We start from the raw sequence: 24362 nt of genomic DNA, 5'->3' as shown, positions 1-24362 counted from the left end.
AGGTGAGAATATTGTTAATGCATAATATGTAAGTATTTCCTATAAGCACTATGAGGTTGAAGGCATGCACTGACCTTGTCGAGTTCCTGACTAAGACCCAACTTGCCTAAACTTCTATATAAAAAAAAGGCTAGAATAATGTATATTAAAGTTTTAACACACACACACTTAAAGAATGATTTGTACTTTCTAAGAAATAGAACAGTGAAACAAAAACAAATCAAAATGATGAGTTTCTCCCTGTAAGTTTGGTAAATTAAAACGAGTAAGCCATAATAAATCCAAGTTAGCGTGACTGGTTGGAGATGTCTTTTTTCAACAAGTTGAGGGTTAAGACCCAGTTTTTATATATGAGCTAACCTAATTGAGATGTGTCAATGCCTTCATTCTATGGAGTAAACCTAATTAAAATCTCAATCCAAATTTTTTTGTTTTGTTGGGAGACAACTTAAGAAGAGATCTATCTTTCGCACACTCATTGTCTTAATAGAAATTAATTAATTAAGATCTCTTTTATTAACAAAGGATACTCCACCAAAATTAGATAAAAAAGAAAAGTAAGCTGTATATATAGACCAGCTACTTGAACTAACCATTCATGGACTTGCCAAAGTTTTGGTCCATCGAAATCATTGATAATTTTTTTTATCTTAAAAGGTTTAAAGTTAAATTATACGTTATATTCAGAACAAAAAAAAAGAAAAAAAAAAAATATTGTACTGCTATAATAGAAATAATATTAACTATAAAGGTACAAGACCCTATCCTTTTTTATGTGCGCTCGCGCAAATTTGTCATCTCAATTTTTTAACCCCCAAAGCTCTAGCCTTCCCACGCACGCTCCATTAATTGTGTGTGTTATATGACATTATGTTTTGTTTATGTAAATATTCAGAAAATTACTCAAAATTATTATTTCATGCCACTATAACAAATAATACTTCCATGAAGAACTAAATTTGCTACATAGATTCAGGAATGGAATTAAAACAGCATGTAAACATTTTTCATGTAATAAAAAATAATAATAAGAAGAGCAAGATGAAATGGCTTTTTCTTTTGTCTGTCAAAGGATATAAATAATTTCTGGTAAAAAAAAGAGATATAAATAATTAATTTGTAAATCTTAGAATAGATGTTCGGTCTTTGATTGAAATGTTTTTTTCAATATGCATTTACTATCATTATCTTTCTGTTAATTCAAAAAGAGACAAAAGAAAAGGATAAACATGTATTCTGATCATAAATAGTTGAGACGTGTATTTTTCTAACAACACAAATTAATTAATTAATTAAACTATTTTTTTCATTTCAATGAGAACAACAAAAGAAGACGACGAAGAATAAATTTGTGGCAAGGATTTGAAAGCTGTGATGGAGACACACATGTGATATTAATTAAAACCACCCATTCTTCTTCTTATATTATCTCATCTTCTTAGCAAAAGCGATTTAATTAATTTGCACACTAATTAAGCCATAATTAATTAAAATATTAAGTGTCATGTCTTTGTGTCACATAGATATTTCCATCCAACATTGAAATCTGAACTACTACAATTATCTCAATAAAGATGTGTTTGTTATGTGTATAATTCCATAAGTTAAGCTGTCAAGAGAGCTTGCTAACTAACAATAGATTTAAAGTGGTTAAGCTCTAGTCTCGTGCTTTTGTCTTTGAAATTAATTCACTTAACAAAAGACAAAATGCGGTAATCATCCATTTAATGGGATACTTAATAGTTTGTCCAAAAAAAAAATGGGATACTTAATTTGGATATATAGGCTAATCAACTTAATTTAAAATTATTTGACTGAAGTTTATCTGGACGGCCAATATAGATTCAATATTATTTTTCTTCCAATAAAAAAATGAAAATTTTGATCAAACTGCATATCGAACTTGTAAAATTCCATGTAATAGTAGAAAACAAATGTCCATAATTCATCAATCTGCTAGAGGAAGTTGATCAATGATAGATATTGTGTGAATAATTAAAATAATTATAATATATTGAGCAATTAATTTTACGAAATAGATGTTTCATTTTGTTGCTTTGTTTAACTAGCCATGTAAGACTGAGACGGCCGACTTCATTTTCTTATTTGGGAGGTAACTAAATAAATGTGATAATTTGAATTTTTTTAATATATCTGTTATAAGAAAATTTAAATAATCTGATACGATAGATGAAATAAATTTTTTAGAGATTTTAATAAAATATCATTAAAAATTAGAATACTAAAGAATTATTTCCCATAAAAACTTTTACATCTCTTTCATCAAAGAGCATGACACAATCATGTTAAAGATTGTACCCACTTGCCACACACTAGATCTAGAACTCTAATTAAGGAAGAAATATTTAACTGAATTACAGGGAAAATGAAAACAAACAGATCTCTATGCTAAAATGTGACTATTTATCAACCAGAAAAGCAAATAAATCGTCATGAGAATAGAATATATATATATATATATATATATATATATAAAATACTACTTCATATATTAAACTTCCAAGAGGACTTTTCTTTTTCCCAAAAATATGTCTTGACTAACCCGAACTGAATTGAGTTTGATGAAGCCAGACGTGGATGCTCAAGAGGTGAGAGAGAAGCAAGGTAGGAACAAGCTGTGTAAGTGTTTGGAATAAGAGCCGGTAATAAAAATTCACCAACGCAACGCTATCCATAATTTCTGTACATCTTCTCATTTGACGACAAGAACACACAATTTGGCACATTTAAATATTAAATCTTAACGATCTGCATGCCCAGAGTTTGGTATATGTTTGACTTGTCGTGTTTTACCAGATGCGTGAAAATTACTATTTGCAGCGCATACTAGCTTGAAAGTATAATAAACTGACTCAAACATCAATGGCAAAAAAGAACAGGCTTTATTGATCATAGGATTAAAAGGGTAGTTAACCCTTTTAAATTACTATAGAAGTTAAATTAAGTACAACCTTATACCCTCCGAACCACAGGAGAAACACAACGTTGAATAGAGATGGGTGTTCCGAGAGGGTCAATATAATATATATATATATATATATATATATATATGGATTCTGATGAGGATGCCTATTTTAGACTCCATAAAAAGAGGTCAAGCTTCTGAGGATTCTCACTTTAGCTTCAAGTAAAACGATGTAATTCTGAATGCTTTGGAACAGAGCTTGCACGTCCATTCCATGGCTTCCAGGAACAGTCCTCTGAAGCTCCTTAAGCTTCCTCTGTAAAGAGGTAGAAGAAGCTTTCATGGCATTCTCCTTCTTCACCAAACAAACCTTGCAGGCCTTCTTCTTCCTTCCTCTGACATGCAAGCCTCCTCCTCTTCGCCAACGCCCTGTGTTCATACTTGCTGCTCTGTGAGTGAGAGATCAGAAAATTAAAGCAAAGATAAGGATATATGGCTGAAGCAAGAGGCCTAGGATGGGCATGTTTATATAGGGGAAAAACTAGTAGACTAGTGCTCTACGTGCAACGATTAATCTCTCACAAATAATTGCAATCTCTCATACGTTGATAGAGAGAATATAGAGATGTGTCCTTTTCCAACAGTTGTTTGGTTTGTGGTGGATATATATGCACTCATATCACCCCGGAATCTAGCTAGCTAATATTGCTGCTCATTTATCTTCTGAAACAAACCATCATAGTTGAGTAATAATGCTCTCACACCAACTTTACAGTTTGCATAATGAGAAGATATATATGTTTAACAAAAGCGGTTTATAGATTGGATGAAAAAAAGATCGTGGAAATCTGTCCCCACACCAAATTTTTCCCTCCATTGCATTTGAGTTTAGACAAGTTTATATTTTAATCATCCATATTTCTTTTAGCTTTGATTAAAGAGAAAATATAACTGTTGGTTTTTATAATTTTTGTGTTTTGACATTAATTCTTATATTTTTCCCCAATAATGGCATAAACAACCTTCCACAAGTGACGTAGAAAGTCCTAGTTACAATAGTGTAAACTCCGTTGCATTACATGCTGACTTGTTAAAATTATGATGAGTTTGTATAAAAATGAGTAGAAGGCAAAAAAAAAAAACATGACATTAAAATAGAATCCTTAAACTTGTGATGGGTGAAGCTTTAGAAGGAAGAAAATACAAGGGCTAGGACAAAGAGGCAAGAATGTTAATTAGTAGCCAATTTTACTCATATGATATCCAACTCATGGCAATTTTACCAACTTAGTATCAGTAGATCTTATTCTGTCAGTAATGATAAGTACTAACTCTGTAGACAAATAAAACGTAAGGGACTAGAAACAATGAACAAAAAGCATAAATACTATTATCAAAACATGCTAAATATAAAGATTAATAATTATATCTTTCTTTATATGTGTCTATATATTATGTTCGGTGAAATTTGACAAGACAGGAGAGACATATGCTGAGAATTTGGGAAGAGGAATAGGAAACGACAATCAAGCTTTTTTAATTAAAAAGGATAAATGTAGCACTAGGCTTATTATACACTAAACAGAAGATTTGAAATTATTTTGGAGATATAGTTAAATGGAACCCACCTTCAATTATAATAACCACACCTTCTCTCAACACACAAACTTCACAACACATAATGCAAAACTCGAAACGTCTCTTCAAATGAAGAAGCTAGTCAGAATATGCATGGACCACCCTCGCGCTATAATAATTGTTTACATTATTGCATTACAGCAAGTTTCGTTTTTACCTGATGATATATATTTTTAACCTATGATATAAACATGATCTGATCTGTCTAAGATAATGAACTTTATGTATACTGTGCACAGATGAATCACTCAGGAAAGAAAAGCATGGGAATTAAATTTTGGAAGATATTAAATGGACGTAAGAGAAGCAAAATGGTTGTTAAGGAAAGTGAAACGAAAGTGGTTTATGGAAGGTGGGCTAATGGAATTGATTGTGGCGTATGCAAAAGTCGCCATCAAAGCAACGCTCGTGCGTGTGTCTCCTGCGTTCCTTTGGCCTTTTGAGCCAATTGCTGCAAAACAGGGAAATGGGTAGATACATCGATACACAGATACATATACAGATCATCACCTTCTTCGATCCTTTCTTCTTGTTTTTGGTTCTACCTGCAGCTACAGCAAACGACACTCGTATTCATTCTTCCACACACACACGCACGCACACGAATAGGTCTTCAATAATATTTATTGTTATTTAATTCCATTGGACCCACCAGGCCTAACAATTCATATATATAAGGCAAAATGCCTTGCCCGCACTCAGTTTTCTCTCTTACGAACGTCTATATGTGTGTGCCGCAGCAGCTGACAGATGGCTAAATCTTAATAGATTGCTTATCCTTTGCTTCAAAACAGTTGTCTTGCAATAGCCATTTCAAATATTTCATTTATTGCTTCTGTCGGTAACTTTTTGTTTCTCAACTGTGCCTTCTTTTTTCAATTATCATATGTGTTTTCCTAGTTTTTCCTCACCAGATAAGCCAAAGTCAAATGAGTCTTATTCATAAACAGCCAATTTGTTGATTAACTCCATCAACTTCTGAACCTAATAAATTCGATCGGATGATTTGTTTACAAATCAAGATGAAGTTTTCGATGAAAATCTAAGTTCATGTCCAAATCAATCCGCTGATGATTTGAAAAAAAGAGTACTTATAAGATAATTGTCATCACTACTTATGAATCCAAGCTCAAGTGAATTATCTATAAAATGGTCAAGATGAAACTTGGGTGAACTTGTAATGTCTATCAAAGTTATGAACATAAAAGATGTTTTTGGGAAAACTACTATATATCTATTTAAATCAGACACTAATTGAATATAATTTGACGGTATCCAATATCATGTATTATAAACAAAAATATAAATACATTAAGATATACTCGCTGCGATTGATAACAACTTTACTGTTCTTATTAAAAAAATTTGATAAAAATTTACTCTTTTTCTAACAAATACATATTTCTAATTTTGAACAGTGAATAGGCAATAATTTAGGTTGATAATCCCTGAAATGAATAGAGTTGTGGTCGTACAATGATGAAGACAATAGTCCATTGTTCAAAGATGCGGACGGCCATGCTTCTTGTCAAGAGGTGATGAAACTTGGGGGGTTCATTTCTGAGTTCTGACAACGTCCAGTTAAAAGGACAAGGTACCTCTAAAACCCAATGGAGATGCCCATCATGCACGCGATTTTCAACTCGAAAAACTAGCAGCTATATTAGGGCTCTCATATATCCTTCACGCATACACAGCCACGACAACTCATTCAAGAAACAGTGTTGCAAAAATCATTGATTCAATCAGTAGCGTGTAGAGTGCAGAGTCTGAGAGAGAGAGAGAGAGAGAGGCCGTGAATTGCTTGACTTTTTCTGTGCTGCTGATCTGTGATTTGTGTATGACGACGCATGAGGTCTTTTCCTATTCTGAAACTGGCCAAAAAAACCAGCCTAGCCCGGATTAAGATTGATGTTCCGGATCCTCTATTATTTCTCCTATTATTAGCCCTTCTATCATCTCAATTCTACTTCCCTGTTCAACCATTTTCAACCAAACAACATCTGGCAGCTCTCTTCTATATACGTTGCCAGATTTTAATTTCGTCATCACCAATCAATCTGTAGGCTTGATTTATTATTTATAAATTGTGTTCAAATGTTTCCGAGTCCTGCACCGAATCCTCCTCATTTTCCTTTAATTGAATGCTTCTTGTGGCAGTACAATGCTTGGTTTAGGAGTGCAACAATTGGACTCGGGTCTCTTTAGGATATTACTTTCCCATTAAAAGCCTGAGAGGGATAGATGTCATAAAGATAGCCGTTCGTACATATTCAAGTTTACTTTTCATCTCACTTCCAAATCAAAATTATTTTTGTTTTGTGAAAATTAAATTACATAAAAGTTTCATAAATAGAGGATAGGAAGATAGGAAGGGGTAGGCATATAGGGAGTTAGGGGGGAATTAAATGCGACACACGTGCATTGGCAAACACATAGTACGCCTCTTTCAATTCATCCTTCCGCAACCAATGCTAATCATCACTTTTTCTCTAGCTGGATTTATATATTATTTTTTAATATATTTTATTAAAATTAAAAAAAATCAAAACTCATTAATCTTATCTTAATTAAAAATTCAATAAAATTTTAACTTTCGTTTTATCAAATGTACTCTATCGTGATATTTATAAATTACTTTTAATTATTTATTAAAATCAAAAAAAGTTAACTTATTGATGTTTAAAATAGAAAAAAAATTCAATTTATCCTTATTAAATTTATTATTTTTTAATTATTTATAAGTTTTCATCTAATTCTATTTATGAATTACTTTTAATATATTTCACTGATATAAAAAAATTTTAAAACTTAATAACTCCAACCTTATTAAATTTACATATTTTAACAATATATTTTTTCTCTTTAGTATTTAGTAGAGGGTAAAAAAAAATTTGTGACGAAAATTTATTAATATGACTTATAAATTGAATTAAAAAAAACTTCTTCCTTATAAATAAGATTAGAAAGAGTACCCTCTTATTAACAAGATTCTTTTCCTTACTAATATTTAATTTAATGTAGGTATAAGGACAAAAAAAATCTTTTCTTTTTACCTTAATAAGACCAGAGCATGCAATGCTCTCTTTCCTTCCATACACACCGAGCAGATATTCATAGAAGGCTCATCTCTTTTAACCCTTTTTTTTTTTTTTGGCCGAAACCCTTGGTTTCAATAATCACAAGATATGCCTGCAAAGCCTTGAGAAATGGGAGACATGGGAAGTGAGAGTATCGGTAGGAGAGATCCTCGGCTGTTGTAGTTGTAAAGCCCCTCACTCCTGACAATGACCTCTCTTTTCACTTCTTCATCGTCATGATGCCTCTTCATGGCTTGCAAACTGTAATGACACTGACTACACTCTCCCATTTGCATTCCCCGCCATTTCTGGGGGGTGGGTGAGGAGCATCCATTGTTTCAAAAATCATGCTACATCCATCCATTGCAGGACTTCCATGTCCTTCACTTTCCTGTACTCTCTTCACATTTATTCAGCTTTGAATTATACATAACCAAGGTTCCAAACACAATTTGAATTGGGTTTCTATACTTGTCACTCACAATCAATATATTTGCAAGCAGGCAGACACATGGAAATACTGATGCATGTGAAACTCACTTCTACTCCTCACAATTATTATCTCCTTAAATCTGCAATAATCAGTAACGTTTATGGCTCCAGAGAATCAAATTATTTGTCAATGACGAATTAAAAACCAGACTAACTATTAGAAACAGGATTCATCCATGACAAGCGATACTCCCTGGTTTGGTATATGTTATGTCATGCCGCCCATCTCCAATTCCAACTAATACTTTGACTATTGTACAAATTACAAACACCCACCTGCTTGAACTGTTCAAAGAAAGTACCATGTCTCCCAATTATCATGAGAGCTTCACCCAATCCATTTCAGCGTGCCCAGTCTAATCATTTAGAAAACAACTTGAGCATAACAAGCCAAGTTCATCTAATTTCACCAATGCAAACACAGAAATGGCTACATGTTGACATAACAGGTCACGGCGTCACGCATAGCTTTGAGGAGACGTTCAAACTACCGAATGAAATAACTCAACCGTATGAGTAGCTACTAGCTAGTGAAGGGAAGTCATGACTAACAATTATACATATAATACTACGTCATTTGTCCAACTCAAAGGAGAAATAGCTTTTACGTTTTTCACATCCTAAAGCTCCAATCAACAGCGAGCTGTTAAATGTGAGTTGAGAGTGACATTCCCTGCAGCACAAAAGAACCACATGTTTGTATCCGGATTTCATTTTCATACAATAGCTTCAAAGGCAAACCATACTGCAACTTTGCTGTGCTGAGAGAAAATACAAACACCACAGCTTTTAGAAAATACGTGACACAACCTGGCAAGCCAAAATACAAGCTTTTCCAAATCAGAAGACCCTTCAATTTCCATGCCTTAAAGTTATCATCAAAATAAGCCTACAATAAGGTTTTTGCTTCAAAATTTTCTCTCATGTCTAATGCTCTGTCAAGCTGGCACAGAACTTTTGATTAACGTATCTGGGAAGCTCATAGACTTGAATAACAAAGTCAATATCCAGTGGCAGTAGATTGGTCCCTCATAAGTAAGGAAATGAATGGTTAAATGAACCAACAAGTACCTGGAGCAGAATTCAAGTGACAAGTTTGGTATACAGGGTGCTTGACAGTTTCTGCATGCCCTTGAGAATGCTGATCAGAGGGGCCTGATCGAGGAAGATAATTTTCAGACCTTTCATTTGCATTTCCTAAATGATCAGCTGGTTGATTCACTTTCATAGTCAATCTTGTCGTTGATACAGACATCCTTATCCTTTCAGAGTAAAGCAAAGATTCTGTACTCGTAAGAATAACAAAAAATTAAGAACTAGTTTAATCACCCAGAAGTCACAATTCAAGCAATGAGGAAATGAACGGGGTTAAACTTTATGAGCATAATAAGAACATATATACATATAGATATATCATTTAAAAAAAAGTTTTAGAGCATTATAATCCATTGGCTAACATTAACATATCCTCAAAACTATTGTAATTGTAACTATCTATATATGAAATTATGAAGTGTAGCAAAAAAAAAAAATGCTCTCTTTAACTTTCGTTGACAGACAAGACAATGTTCTATAAATCTCCAAGGAATAGCATAACTTCAGAAGAAGTGAGCTAAGGCAACAGTGTTTCTGATGCCCAAAATGTGAGTAAACAAACTTACCTTAAGTCAGGGAAAAAATAATAAAAATAAAACTCTCAAGCCTAGGTCTTAGCCTTCCCAGTTCAAGGATTCATCTCTAAATCATTCCAGCCAAAACTTTCATCCTCGTACGTCTGTTTAGGTCCTGCTCTCTCCAGTATAAGTTTCCATCCAGCACACTCCAAACACTTGGACGAAAAACCATCCAAATAAACTATCAAACAGTGTAAAATTTTGATGAGACCAAGAGACTGGAGAGACATCAATGATCAGGCACAGCAGCCAACAAAATTAAAATCTCACACACCTGTTTTTTTTTTTTTTTTAAAACCTTGTCCGATTGTCCTAGGTAGGTCTCCAAAAGCTAGTGTCATGGTTATAAATGATTAGAAGCACCCCTTTCTTATTTTTCTTAGTTGCCAGACATTTTTTGATAATTGCTCTACTTATTTTTCACATTTAGTTGCAAGATAGTAGCTCATAAGTAATTGAGAAATATAATTATACTACAAAAAGATGGTTATTTCTAATATGTCAATCTATGTCCTGTCTTGATGTCCAATTTTAAATAATTCCTCCCTGGTTCTTCCATTGGCATAGAATAAACTGATTTAGAAGTATTAAAGAGGAGGAGAAGGAAGTTATAGGATGACAGTCAATAATCATCGTCCTTAAAAAACAATTACAAGGCAAGAAATCCCCACAAATATTCAATTTATAAGTAAATAGATGGAGATGCATAGAGAATGTCACCCTAGAGGCGATAGACCTGTTTGAGTTCACCAATCACAATACCTTCTGCTTTTTGTTCTCTAGTTAAATTATTAATGGGACGGACATTCATTGACATGTCATTAACGGTTGAAACTTGAAATAAAAACAAAAAGCGCTGATAGTTGAATGTTCTCATTATGCAAATAAGGGTTTAAGGAAAAATACTCCTGGGCATCAAAAGTTAAAAAAAGTTGACTAATTTGAATTTCCTATCAAAGAAAGGAACAAAATATTTCATATGAATGTGAAGACCTAGCCTATTCCACTTAAGGGACAAAATTAGCGGAGCAAATGAGCACAGAAGGGTTTCCCCAACTTTAGCATCTAGCTACAGGGCAACCAGACATCTGCCCCCGTTACACAGTCACCTTTCAATGGATAAGTTAGAAAAAAAAGACTAAAACATAATTCCGAATGCTGGAAAAATGCAATTGTGGATTGTCTTTCTCCATCTCCACAATAATTACAAAACTGATGGTAAAACAGTTCTGCCAGTGCTAGATGACTCATTCTCTATATTTCCTACTAGACTGATTGGTAGAATAAAACGATGCTTGATGCACTTTCCTTTTAACTTTAATTGAGATCTATAAAAGACAACTGTACCTGCAAATATTGTTGGACCATCACAAGAGCTTAGTGGGCTTATTCTGTTGACCAAGATGCTAAAGATCTTTACAGAGTTGTGGTAAATATATATTATGCACTTAAATTGATGAAATTTTGATAATAAAATTAATATATTTTATAGATATTCAACAGATTTTCGATGTTATCTTTTTCAAATTTATCTGTAGGAAAACTAGGATTTTGAGGTCCATTTAATCCTTATGAAGTTAGGATTCTCCTATATTTATAAATAGGAAAGGTCATTAGCAGCAAGAAGCAAGTTGCAGGGCATCTATTACCAAGGCCTAAAATCCGTCTTTTGAAGATTTCTACACTCAGACAAACAAGCCTTAACTATTTTCTACCAATATTTGAAGATTCATTTTGCAATGTGAAGCAAGGAAGTTCATTTTCTGATTTACTTATATGCACAAAATTAATTATATGGGATGAAGCTCCAATGGCTCAAAGATTTTGCATTGAAGCATTTGATAGAACATTGAAGGATATTATGCATTGCAAACAACCATTTGGTGGTAAGTGCATTTCGTGATTTTCGTCAAATCCTTCGAGTGATACCCAAAGGAACAAGAGCAAGTATCGTTAATGCATGTATCAGTTCATCGTACCTATGGGAATACTGTAAAATCTTCCATCTGACATAGAATTTACGATTACAAGCTACATTTGGTGATAATCAAGATCTTGCCTTGTCTAAATTCTCACAATGGCTTCTAGATGTTGGGGACGGGAAGTTAGGTGAATCTCATGATGGAATTGCAAAGATTGAAATCCCTTCAAACTTATTGATCACAAAATTCAAAGATCCTTTGCATGCCATTGTTAATGAAATTTATCAAGATATATTATCAAACATTACAAATAGCAGATATTAAAATGATAGAGCAATCCTTGCACCTACAAGTGAAGTTGTTGATCAAATTAATGAATACATGTGTTCATTGCTAGAAGGAGATTTAATTGAATACTACAGTTGTGACTCAGTTTGCAAATCAAGAAGAAACAATGATTCATTTGATAATATCTACAGTACAGAATTCTTGAACACAATAACTTGCTCTAGACTTCCACCACACAAGTTGGTTCTAAAAGTTGGTGCCCCAATAATGCTACTGCATAACATTCACCAAGCTGCGGGTTTGTGCAATGGCACACGACTTAGAATCACAAGACTTGGGAAAACAGTGATTGAGCCCATAACATTGAATGGTTCAAGGCCTGATCAAAAGGTTTTGATCCATAGAATGGACATGAATCTTTCAGAGAGTAAATGGCCATTCTGTATGCAGAGAAGACAATTCCTTATTATATTGTCTTTTGCCATGACTATTAATAAGAGTCAAGGTCAATCTCTACAGTACATTGGATTGTATTTGTCAAGGCCAGTTTTCACTCATGGTCAACTCTATGTCACTTTATCAAGAGTGAGATCAATTGATGGGTTGAAGATACTTCTGCACGACAGTAACAATCATTGTAAAACGACAACAACCAATGTAGTTTACCATGAGATTTTTCGAAATTCACAAGCGTCATGAACTGGTCCAACTTCAATTTCAGTGAGCTTATTGGGTACAGTAATAGATGTTTAGTATTTTAGTCAATTAGAGTTTGTTCTTGAACAATGTATTATGTGTCATTAATATGTCTCATTGCCATCAATGTGAGGCATTTATAAGCAACGAATAATTTTGCTACTTCATTATCTTACTCAAATGCAAGGAAGATAAATAGTATAAGTGTTCACTCCCATGCAACGGGGAGTGAATGTTAGTTTAAATAGTAGGGGGAATAATAGTCATACAGACAACCGTAACTTACTATTTTCTCAAGATTCAACGGGTGACTTATCCAACATTGCAGTAATCTTCAAATTAAGGGGGGAAAAAGAGAACACTATTTAAAAAAAAAACAAGAATAAGAAGTAGCTATAAGATAATGGATGAAGAGACTTAGTGAGCCAACGAGCCCAAGCGCTATTCGGACATAAAATTCGAGAAGCAGTTACCAAGAAAAGCCACAGTTATAATAAAAACTAAGAACTAAAAAGGTCATGTTACACGAAGCTAATAACTATATAACTTCAGAGCAGCAGAAAATGTGTCACCAGCTTTAGCCAACCAAGATATTCTGCAAGTGTATGCATAAATAGGAAGAAACAAGCATACCTTGAAGCGAAGGAGGAGGACCAGCTATAGGAGCATACATAAAAACATCAGATCTCACATAATCCCCAAGCTCCTCCAGAAACGGCTTGTTTTCTATGACGGGTTTTTTAAATTCGACTACTGTCTCATTTGAAAAAAAAAAAAAAAAAAAAACACGTTATATTAAACCAAAGCCCAACCCTAATCAAGTATAAAAGAAAGAGCTTTATGTAATAAACCAACCTCTATCAGAGGAATGGAGAGTATCAAGCGAGCGAAAATCAGGGGGCACACTAGAGAGCAGAGGAGCATACAGGAAAGTATCGGATTTGAGGTAATCAACGACCCTTTTCACCAAATGCTTTTTCTTCCCGCTCTTGAAACCTTTGGTCTTGTGAACTCGAAGGCGTGCTCTGTTCTCCATTTCCTGACCTGCCTCGGTGTGAAACCGAAAATGCGATGATGACTTGTTCAGGAGAGAATGAAGTTCCGCCGTTGTGGCGGTTACAAAGAGGTTCCAGAAGGAAACTCGTGTCGTCTTCAGAAACAACCAGTGTCACGTGTCATTTTACTTTATGGCTCGAGGTCACACGGGCCTGCAGAGAGGCACACTAAAAGCCCAATAAGTCATTGACCCAAAATGGTAGCCTGTGCTACATGCATATTTTGGCCCAATGTTTTCTTCACAGCATGTTTGGTTAGACGGGAGGGGAGAGAATCTGCCCCCCTCCCCTTATTTGATTTGAAAAATTAAAAGAGAGGGGAGATTTTTTTTTTTTTAAATCTCCCCCCTTCCAAACATTTTTTTATCAAATTGAACGAATTGAAAAAGGAGGGATAAATTTTTCATACCTTGACCAATATGATCATGGTGATTAGGTTAAAAAATACATATACACTTTTTCAATATTTCAATATTAAAAAAATGAAGATAAAATTATATATAATTTTTTGTTCTCTCTTCTCCTCCTACTTTGAGGTAACATCAAACCTCTCTTCTCCACTTCTCTTACCAAACACACCATAAAAAGTTCATTTGATCCACAGTATGAAAATCTGAATGATGATTGCTGAGTTATTGTGTTGAGTGATTCAATTGAATCTGCTGCAACCCGCAAGCTGCAAACGTTGGCGTCATCAGCCTCCCAAAATTTATGAGATGATTATAAATATCAATTACTCCGCCATCTAATACTATTTTAAAACCACATGCTATTTACAAATCATTTTTAATATATTTTAATATTTTATTGATATCAAAAAAATTTTAAATATTATTAACTCTATCTAAAAAATTTAATAAATTATCAATTTTATCCCTATAAATATATATAATTTAATAATATATTTTCTCTCTTATTGAAGGATAAGAAGGGAAGTTTGTGAAGAAAATTTAATTCTGTAACTTATAAATGAAACAAAAAATATCATTATCTTTTTGCCCTATAAATAAGATTGAATGAGTATGTTATTAATTTTTTATTACAAATTTCTTTCTTTTTTTTTATCTTCCATTCAATATTGGAGAGAAAATACATTATTAACATATATATATCTATATATATAATAGGATCAAATTACAAACTTATTAAATTTTTAAATATAATTGGTTTAAGATTTTATTTAGTTTTGTAAAATATATTAAAAATAACTTATAAATATAATGGAAAAGAGTAATATACTTAAACTTTGAAAAAAAAAGATAAGGGGTAAAAATAATTATGAAATTTTTAGAGGCACTATCATTAAGTGGAGGAAGATACAAGAGTGATCCTAACGTTTATTTAAGGTTAGGTTATACATGATTCTTTAAACTTTAAATTATACATACACAATTTTTTTTTAATTTTTAAAACTTTACAATGAACCCCAACTCTTATATTTATGCAGATAAAAAATAACTATGTGATTAATTTCATACATTAATTATTTACATATAATTTAAAATTTAAGAAGATTATTCATATATCAATTAAAGTTTGAGGGTTTAAATTTATAAAAAATAAAATTTAATGAGATATATAATTAATAGTTAGGAATTATTTACAATAACTTAAAAGCTGAAAAGAGTTTATTATTAAATTTAAAAAATTAAAGCATATTTATGTATGATTTAAAATTCAGAAGAATTATGTGTAACTTTATTTATGAGTACAACTGTATCAAAATCCGTTGAGGAGTTAAACGTCCGATAATATTCCTTGACGGTAATCGCTTGCCAATTGTTGGGAAATCAGCCATCGACTTTTATTTCCCTTCTACGGGTCCTATAGACCTTCTCTGTCCTCTCATTCTCTCCCTCGAACCACCCCCTGTTTTATCCCCTGTTCCGCTCTTCATCTTCCTCCTCCTCAATTTCCTTACACGCCATGAAGCCACCATGTGCTTTTCCAATAACAACTCTCTCAGACTAGAAGTGCAGCTGAATCATTACTTTTTTTCGTCTCTAAAACCCAGCACTAGAATAACGGCGAGAACGGGAAAAACATACACTACAATTTAGCAGATCTGAAACCTGGGAAATGGTCCTGCAAGATTAAGAAATACCCAATTTCAAAATTCTAAGAAAAGGGTAAGAAAGAATAGAGGGTCATCCAGTTAATTTCAGTGAATACTGAAACTCAAATTGTACAACAATCCAAGACTAATTTCACTTCACCGGATATAGAAATTTAAAAAGAAAAAGAAAAAAAAAGGGGCTAAGCCGTAGAAATCCGAGAGAGCCTGCTCGGAGTTGGCTGGATATTCAATGACTTGAAGCCGAACCGCCGTGGCGGCGGCATCAGAGACCTCCTCAATATCTCTTTGCTGACCGAGCGCTTCTTCAGCATCTCCCCCTGCGGAACTAGACAACCGTTACATGCACACGGGGCCGAACCGGGGAACTTTTTGGCTCTGAATCTTAAGGGTACTCTGCATTTTAGAACAAGTTATGTGTTTGAAGTGTACTCTGCACTATGGCACGAAGGAAGAGAACAAAAAGAAGACCAAGTTGGGTTGGCTGACGGGGATCGGAATAATTTTCCTACTCACTAATTAATTGGGCCAGATCGGAATCGAAGTAATTAGTGAAGGTGGCACCGAAATTCTGGTCATGGTAACTCGCCTTCTTCAGCCATGGATCTAACGGTGAACATTTCGCCGGTGAGTGAAGATGGCGCCGGCGATGTGGCCTATGGGGGGAGTGAAATAGTTGAGGGGATCACGTGCAGGCGCCCGCATGCATTCGGCGCTCACCGACACTAGTAACAATTCTGACGCTCCATTTCAACCAAATTCATCTCTTCTGTTTATTTAAGTTAATTTTTAATATTATGTTTATTAAAATAAAAAATTTTAATATTAAATTTAAATTATTTAAAGTACATTTAAATGGTTAATTTGTAAAATTTTTTAATATTAAATTAAATTATTTAAATTATATTTAAACTGTTCAAAATTTATTTGAATAGTTAAATTGTAAAATTATAAATTTTTTTATAATTAAATTAGATTGTTAGATTAAACTTGCATTAGTTTTGATAATGAATAAATTTATTAAAATTTAAAAAAATTATGTTTTTTTATATTAATAAATATAATATTAAAAATAGTTAAAAATTAATTTAAATGAACAGTAGGAATTAATTTAGATTAAAATGAAGGATCGGGAGTTAATGAGCACGCACCGAACGCAAATGCTCATGTGCAGTGATAATGGTAAAGAAGATGGGAAGTGAGCTCATCTTATCCATTCATTTTATCTAATGGTTGGTGAAAAATAAGCGCATAAAAAGCTTTATTATTTATAAAGCACTCAAACTTTTTCTATAATTAAAAAATACTTCACAAACTAAATTAAAAAAAAACTAATTCATTATATTTTAAATATTTTGAAGAAATCGTTCCCACTCTATCTAATGCAATTGGAAATCGTTCATCTGCACGTGTCTCTTCCTTAATGTTTTGTATATATTTACTTTTAACTTTTATTAATAATATTCACTATTTTTCCGGGGAAAAAAATCCTTTTTTATTTTTTATTTTAACATAAAATATCTCACTTCTCAGTTTAAATCTTAAAAAATTATATAAAAAATTTAATTTAAATATTTTACAAAGATGGTACCTATACTATATTTTAACAATAAAACCTAAAAAATAAAGAAAAATATAGAAGAGGTTACAGCACATAACGGAAGACGATGAAATCAAACTAGAAAAGGGTGCCAAAAGAGGATAAGGCAGCAGGGGAAAAAAAAAAGATTTTCAAGAATATGTTTTTTTTTTTTTCAGGAAAGTAGTGAATATTATTAATAAAAGTTAAAAGGTGTGTGTGTGTGGGTATAACATTAAGGAAGAGACACGTGCGGAAGAACGATATCCAATTTCATCAGGTAGAGTAGGAACGATTTCCTCAGAATATTTAAAATAAAATAAATTGAATTTTTAATAACTTTTTAGAATCTAAATTGTGAAGTAATTTTTTATTAAAAAAGATTAAGTGTTTTGCATATAACAAAACATTTTTATGCGTATTTTCTTTTTAATCATTAGATAAAATGAATAAATAAGATGAGCCTATTTTTCATCTATTTCACCGTTACCACTGCACACGATGCACATCCGTTGAGGGCAAGGGAATGGGCGGAGAGCCGGGGACAGGGGGGAGATGAATGAGAGGATAGAGAAGGTGTGGAGGACACGTTAAAGGGCAAGAAAAATCAATTAACGGCTGATTTGGCAACAAGTGGTGACACGTGGCAATAACTGTCAAAAGAGGATAACAAGCGTTTACCTTCTACAACCATTGTGGCACAGCCGCACTCATTAAATTAAAATAAGGTATATTTGTATCTTTCTCCGCTTGATGATATTGATGCTCTTAAAAAAAAAAACGTTACATAAATATTTTTGCCTTTTTAACTTCTTTAAAAATGACAAAGAAGGACTTGTGCTCAATGGTTGGGCCAAATATATACATTTAAGGAGGTGCACATCTACAGGAGAAATTACATGCAAGTGACATGAATTATGATATTTTGCCCATTTTAGTTATAACATTTTTCACTTATAAATCTAGATCATTTTTATTTTTATTTTAACTAATTCAGTAATCATAGTCAGTTTGAGACTTCCATTATTAATATGCATAACAATGTTTAATTTAAAAATACATAATTATCTACTTGTTTATTTTTCTTCCTAAAGTTTAACAATGATTTTACATATTGCCATTACAATGGTTAAAAAAAAACTCTTATTTTTTGCTCCAAAAATCATGAAAAATGGGTCGATATCGAAATAATAATTCAGTATGGCTATAATCTAGGAAAATACTTAACAAGCTATTATTTTGGATGAATTCTCCTAACTTGAACTTATAATATTAGTCTTTTTATTGGAGATGAATATGACGGAAAGAACTATATATTCACATTGTTGTAAAAGCACAAACATGTTTCTGCTGCTTTTGACATAGATCCCCAATTAAAATTGCTTCTTTTCTTTCTGGGATATTCATGACTAGAGAAGATTAGTGAAAACAGTGTTGATTAGTTTAATAAGTATCAGGCTTGATCAAAAGAAGCAACACAAAACTAAGGGAACTTTCCCGTTTCGCTTCATTAGGTACTACTTGGATGTAAACATTTATATATCATAACATCAATGACAGTATATAAATAAAAACATTATAAAGTTGAACTATATCAAATTAATTATAGCCATCCAAAACAGAAAAGAGAGCCATGCGCATTAATTAAAATGTTCCTTAGCTTCAAAGTTAAGCAATATCTCCATCATCTTATGATTGAGAGTGAGAGAGAGAGATTAATTTTTCAGAGTTGGCTTTGTGGAGACTGGTCTTAGACCGTGTTTGAGTGCTGCTTTCCACACAACATCAATCCTCTCAACGTCTATGGCTCCCACTTCATGATGAGTCCAGCCTTCAAGACTATGAATCATTCCTCCAGCATGGCACGCATGCACTACTCCTCTTTCCAACGTGTACTGCATAAAACCCAGTTACAAAAAACCCCATAAAACATATATTAGGCATGTTAATACTGTTGGAATATTTATAAATATTTGTAGATTTGCATTAATTGATAAGCCCGGATGGATTAGTTTTTATGATCTTGTGTGGACTGTGATAGATGGACCAGCCCAATGAGCAAAGACCCAATAGTCATTAGTTATTCTCTATCTCTTAATTGACTAAATCAAGGATAATGTCAGATTAATTAATTAATTTATTTATTAAAATGGTTATTGATCTGATCTATATAAGTCGATAACTAACACACACAATACTTTCCACTTTCTCCATTATCTTTGTACTCTCTGCAAACTACGAGAGTATAGTAGGTTGTGAGTCTACCTATACTCGAGATAATCGAAGAATCACAATCAGTCATAGATTCTTCAGGTATGCATGTTACTTTATTTAATCTTATTTGACTTATATGAATTGAGATACTAATATTAACAAATACGAGTCAATGGATTGTACCATGTCTTTGTTTTTCAAGTTATAAATAGATGGCTTGATATGTCAAGTCTTTTGTGGACCAAGTTTATGTAAGAGTTAAATAACTGATATGAGGGTCTCGCTGCTTACCTCACAGTATCCAAGACCTTCCACATCATCGGGCACTCTCATGGCAGCTAGATCACCATAAGTGCAGTCTCTTCTGAAGTGTAATATAGGAGGAACAACAAATTGATGAAAATGTGTTCCACTTGGTGCCCAGCTTTGCTCTCTTGGCGTGATCCACTTTCCAACAATCCATGTCTGCAATATCATATAAATTGTCAAGCAAGCTTTGTGCTGTGTTTTGATGGTTGTACTAATTCTGAGAATGTTAAACTTGAGTCAAGTTCGCTTCAACCAATTATATTTTATACCTTGCAGTGTTGTGCTGCTTGGTATTTTGTGACCTGGACAAGATAGCTTTGATGTTCTGGGGAGGCTTCCCTTTGATGCTCTTAAAACGATCCGATGAAAAAGTCAACATCTGCAACAATAATTATAGCAACCCCACTTAGTGGTATGTTTCCACACAACAACAACAAGCCTTATTACATTTGGTGTGGTAGGGTATATGAATTGCACGACCCATATGAATAGCTTGAAGAAAGAAGTAATAATTACTATGAAATGCTGCACATACATGCATGAACTGGTGTAAACTAGTACACAGGAACATGGACTGTCCGTATGGGTAGGCGATCTCATCATGTCTTACATAATTTATTATGGTTACTTTCTAACAACTGAGTAGGTAGTGAAATAAATTCGATGTCAGACATCAGCATGAAGTAGCACTCTATATTTTAATACACCTAAACACAGATAGTATTCGGGTCAAAAAAAAAAAAAAACGCAGATAGTATAACATAATAAATAATATGATATGGTGGTACTTACCAGGACTCTGACTTTTCTTCGGCAAAGGTAGAGAGCAATTGCTCTTCCAAGCTTAGAAGTAGCACCAGTTAAGAAGACCTCATTGACATGTTGAGGGATTTCATTGAGGATGACAGCAGCGGTAAGAGTGTTTCCATGAACAACTCTAACCCTAGGTTTGGATGTTTGTCCACAAAAAGCTTACCACCGCCGTTCAGAGATTCATTCTGTACAAAGTCAATATGAATGGGTTAGAGTTTGCAAAATGTGGAAGCAAAAGTCCCACTTGAAAGGTCAGTTAATGTTACTGTGTATACATACACATACTTCACAGTAGGATTGAATGTTGCACATCAAAACAATACTTCATTGAATGATGCTCTGTGTGCAGTTACAACCACTTAAATGTGGAGGTACTCTCGGCTCCTAGATCCGTTGTTTCATTGAATGCAATGGCTTATTTTCTTGTCCATTTAAAACTCAGGCTAACTCTGTATTTCTCACCTTACTTTAAGATTCTTGAATCATCTGTACTTTTTTTTGTCAATTTTTTTCTGTCAATTTTGAGGAAGGGGAAACAAAATAGCGGATGAAAGGAAAAATGAATCTTAAACACATTTCTTTTTTTTTTTAAATAAATTCTTACACACATTTCTAGTCTACCTGTCATATGCCTTTGTCTTTAAAATTGATGAACATGTCAGTACAAATTTCTGGAAGATCCTTTCTCTTGTTTCAGAGCAGCAAGGACCAAATAAAGTTTTCTTTAAACGAGTTTTTCTTTGTTTGGACTGTTGTGCAATGCGGGTGTGTTTGGTTTCCATATCTCTTACAGAGATATTTGTCTCACAGAACAGTTTGGATTTGACTCCAAAATTGACAGATCCATGCCCCTTTATTGGATTTTGAACCACGGGTACTGATCTTGCCAGATATTTAGATCTAGCTTAGAAAGCATTAAAACCCTCAACAACCATGCCCACAGAACACCATAATCCATTTAATTAAGATCTAATAAGTATATGTATGCATATGTGTGTGTGTATATATATATATGCCTGTATGTATGTATGATTGTATTATCTATCTATATGTAATGCAAGTTCAAAATTCAAACCTTGTTCAAGGCGGCGAGGCTGATGACTTTAACCCCAATTCTATCTGCCCTGATGATTGCTTCCTCAATGTGGTTATTGATGCCCTTAGCAGCAAACGGTAAGAAATACTGTGAAAATAGCACAATACAATTAATTTTTAAGAAGGAACAAGAAATCTTCATTTTTATTTTATCCTGTGCGTCATTCATAGTAAGTAAAGAAAATGAAGACAAATTTCTCAAACCTACCTGGAAACCAATCCTAGGGACCACCCATGTCTGGTGGAGTCGACCTCTGAGGTTGTAGAAACAATGCAAATAGGTTTTGGAGAAAGCCCACATGACAAAGATAACCATAAGAGCAACTGGCCACATTGGAACTATGAAGATCCTCATTGTGTATGGCAAAGAAGCAAATGATCGAAACACAAAGCCACAATGCAAAGAGGATGCCACATCCACTCCATGAGCCAGGAAAACAAAATCTGGCACCTTCCCAGATTTTCCTATATTAATAACACAGATTCAAGTTTCACATAAGAATGTCTGAAATTAAGATGAAACCATTTGTATCAATATAAAACCAATTGCACCAACCTGAACTTAATTCCTTGTGCAATTCCCACGATTTGTTGTTGAGCGTGCTGCCCAGTAAGTCAAAAAGAGGCATGAAGAGGCAGAAATTAGTGTCCTTATCAGTATGGTGCAGGCTGTGGTATCTGCATAACACAAAAGGAACTAGTAAATATATGCATATCTACCAGACATATGGATGTAAAATTGAAGATTTTTGGCCATAGAAATGATGCATAGCAGAAAAAGTAAACTTACGTGGGTGTATATAGCATGTATCGCAGAAAGGGAAATTTGTCGAACAGATGATGTGAAACAATTTCAACATTGGAATGGCCCAAGCACCTCAGAAAATCAAACATCAACAAGTAGACATATATCAATCCTACAGATCCATATCCAAAAAGGCAAGTCCCAATGATCGGAATTACAATGATTGCTGTCAAAACAAGATGCTCCAAAGGCGTCGCATTTCCAGCTGAAGCAAAATAATAAGTTGAACAAGATTGAGATCGAGGATATGTAATGATTAACTAGATTTCAAGAGGATGAAGATATGCAATGTGGCCATACACTACACAGAATCAGAAGCATCTTACTTACCCGTAAATGACTGAGGCACTGGAGATGAATGGTGAAATGAATGATAATGATTGTAAAGATAATCGCTGTGAAACTTCCTGTGAACCCAATAATATAGTGGCTCTGAGATTCCCACATGGAGAGCGAGAAGAACAATTAAACCTTTCATGTTCCAAGGAGGAAGATTTTGAAGAAACGGAAACATATAGAAGATCATGGAAGCAATAAATGCTTGAAGAATTAAGAAATTATCCCTGCAGAAACACAAAACAGAGCAAAACAGAACACACTTCGTTAGCTCCAAAATCTGTCTATGAACCCAATTTCGACGATATTCAATAAACTACAATTTCTTATCATTTACCAGTCCCATTCTCTGTCAACTTGCTTGAAATCAACCCCACGTTGGAGGATTCGTCGATTTCGAGTCAGAAAATGCATATGGCTGTAAGAGCCCCAAAGCACATGAACCAAACCTCGAAGAGCGCACAGTATGAGTAAATGAAGGCACCAGCTCGAGTTGATGTATTCGTCGTGAAACCTCTGATGCAGAACTTTTGTAACAAATGGCCCATACAACAGATACTACCCAGGGAAAAAAAAATAACAAGTTTGATATTACGAAACCGCATGTTAATACCACCAAAATTTGTTAAAAAAGCAAAGCAATACCTTAAATATGCCCAAGTTCTCCCATGGCCAAGCTGCTAAAGGAGCACTCATTTTACAGAGAAGTCTTTCAGTATGTATCCTTATAACTTCTCAATCGAAGCAATCAAATTCAACTTTACACACACACACACACACATAAACTAGTATACGTTCTATATAAGCCGGTGTATATAACCTTCTCTATAAATATCTATAGAAAGACAATATATAACAATAGAAAGAGGACAAGATCAATTCAAAGCAAAGAATAAATTAAAGAGCAAGAAGTGGTTGGGTGGTGGAAGGTTTTGCCATACTTGCTGAAGTAAGGATTTTTTTATTTATTTATAGGCGTGTAGAGCTCAAATCCAATTCCAATACAGTTATGGCTCCCTATCAGTCACCATTATCAGCTTCTCACTGACATTCATTGCGTAATAATTATAATATAATTTTTCATATTTATATATTAATCACGTAGTTCTGTGGCTGTGGGTTGGTCGGATAAAATGGACGGTTGGTCATTAAGAGGAAGACAGAAAATAAGATCCGATAAGCAGCCTCCAACGCGTTCTTCAGTGCAAGTCACTTGGCACAGCTGGAATGGTCTTTCTCTTTCGTGGTGCCGAATCGACCTCTCTCATGCAGTTATTGCACGCCCAAAGTAATCAGTTTACCAAAAAATGGAATTATAAAGCAGTTTAAATATTGGGAAAAATATAATCATTCGCCTTGCACTTTTA

General features: G+C 33.6%; 1 protein-coding gene and 1 pseudogene across 1 annotated transcript; both read right to left on the bottom strand.

The window, feature by feature from the left end:
* Nucleotides 1–8499: 8499 nt before the first annotated feature.
* On the bottom strand, nt 8500–13855 carry LOC129295921 (uncharacterized). The gene is made up of 4 exons (XM_054934520.1): nt 13571–13855; nt 13349–13468; nt 9208–9420; nt 8500–8809 (listed from the first exon to the last, which is right to left on the bottom strand). Exons 1-4 carry the CDS (start codon nt 13749–13751, stop codon nt 8769–8771), a joined length of 555 nt encoding a protein of 184 aa, XP_054790495.1. The 5' UTR covers nt 13752–13855; the 3' UTR covers nt 8500–8768.
* A 5144-nt stretch (nt 13856–18999) lies between these two features.
* On the bottom strand, nt 19000–23924 carry LOC129295922 (very-long-chain aldehyde decarbonylase CER3-like; annotated as a pseudogene).
* Nucleotides 23925–24362: the final 438 nt, after the last annotated feature.

Source organism: Prosopis cineraria, unplaced genomic scaffold (genome assembly GCF_029017545.1).
Source record: "Prosopis cineraria cultivar Desert tree isolate PC_DT_omini unplaced genomic scaffold, ASM2901754v1 PC218, whole genome shotgun sequence".
Lineage (NCBI taxonomy): Eukaryota > Viridiplantae > Streptophyta > Magnoliopsida > Fabales > Fabaceae > Prosopis > Prosopis cineraria.
This window is presented reverse-complemented; position numbering and strand designations above follow the sequence as displayed.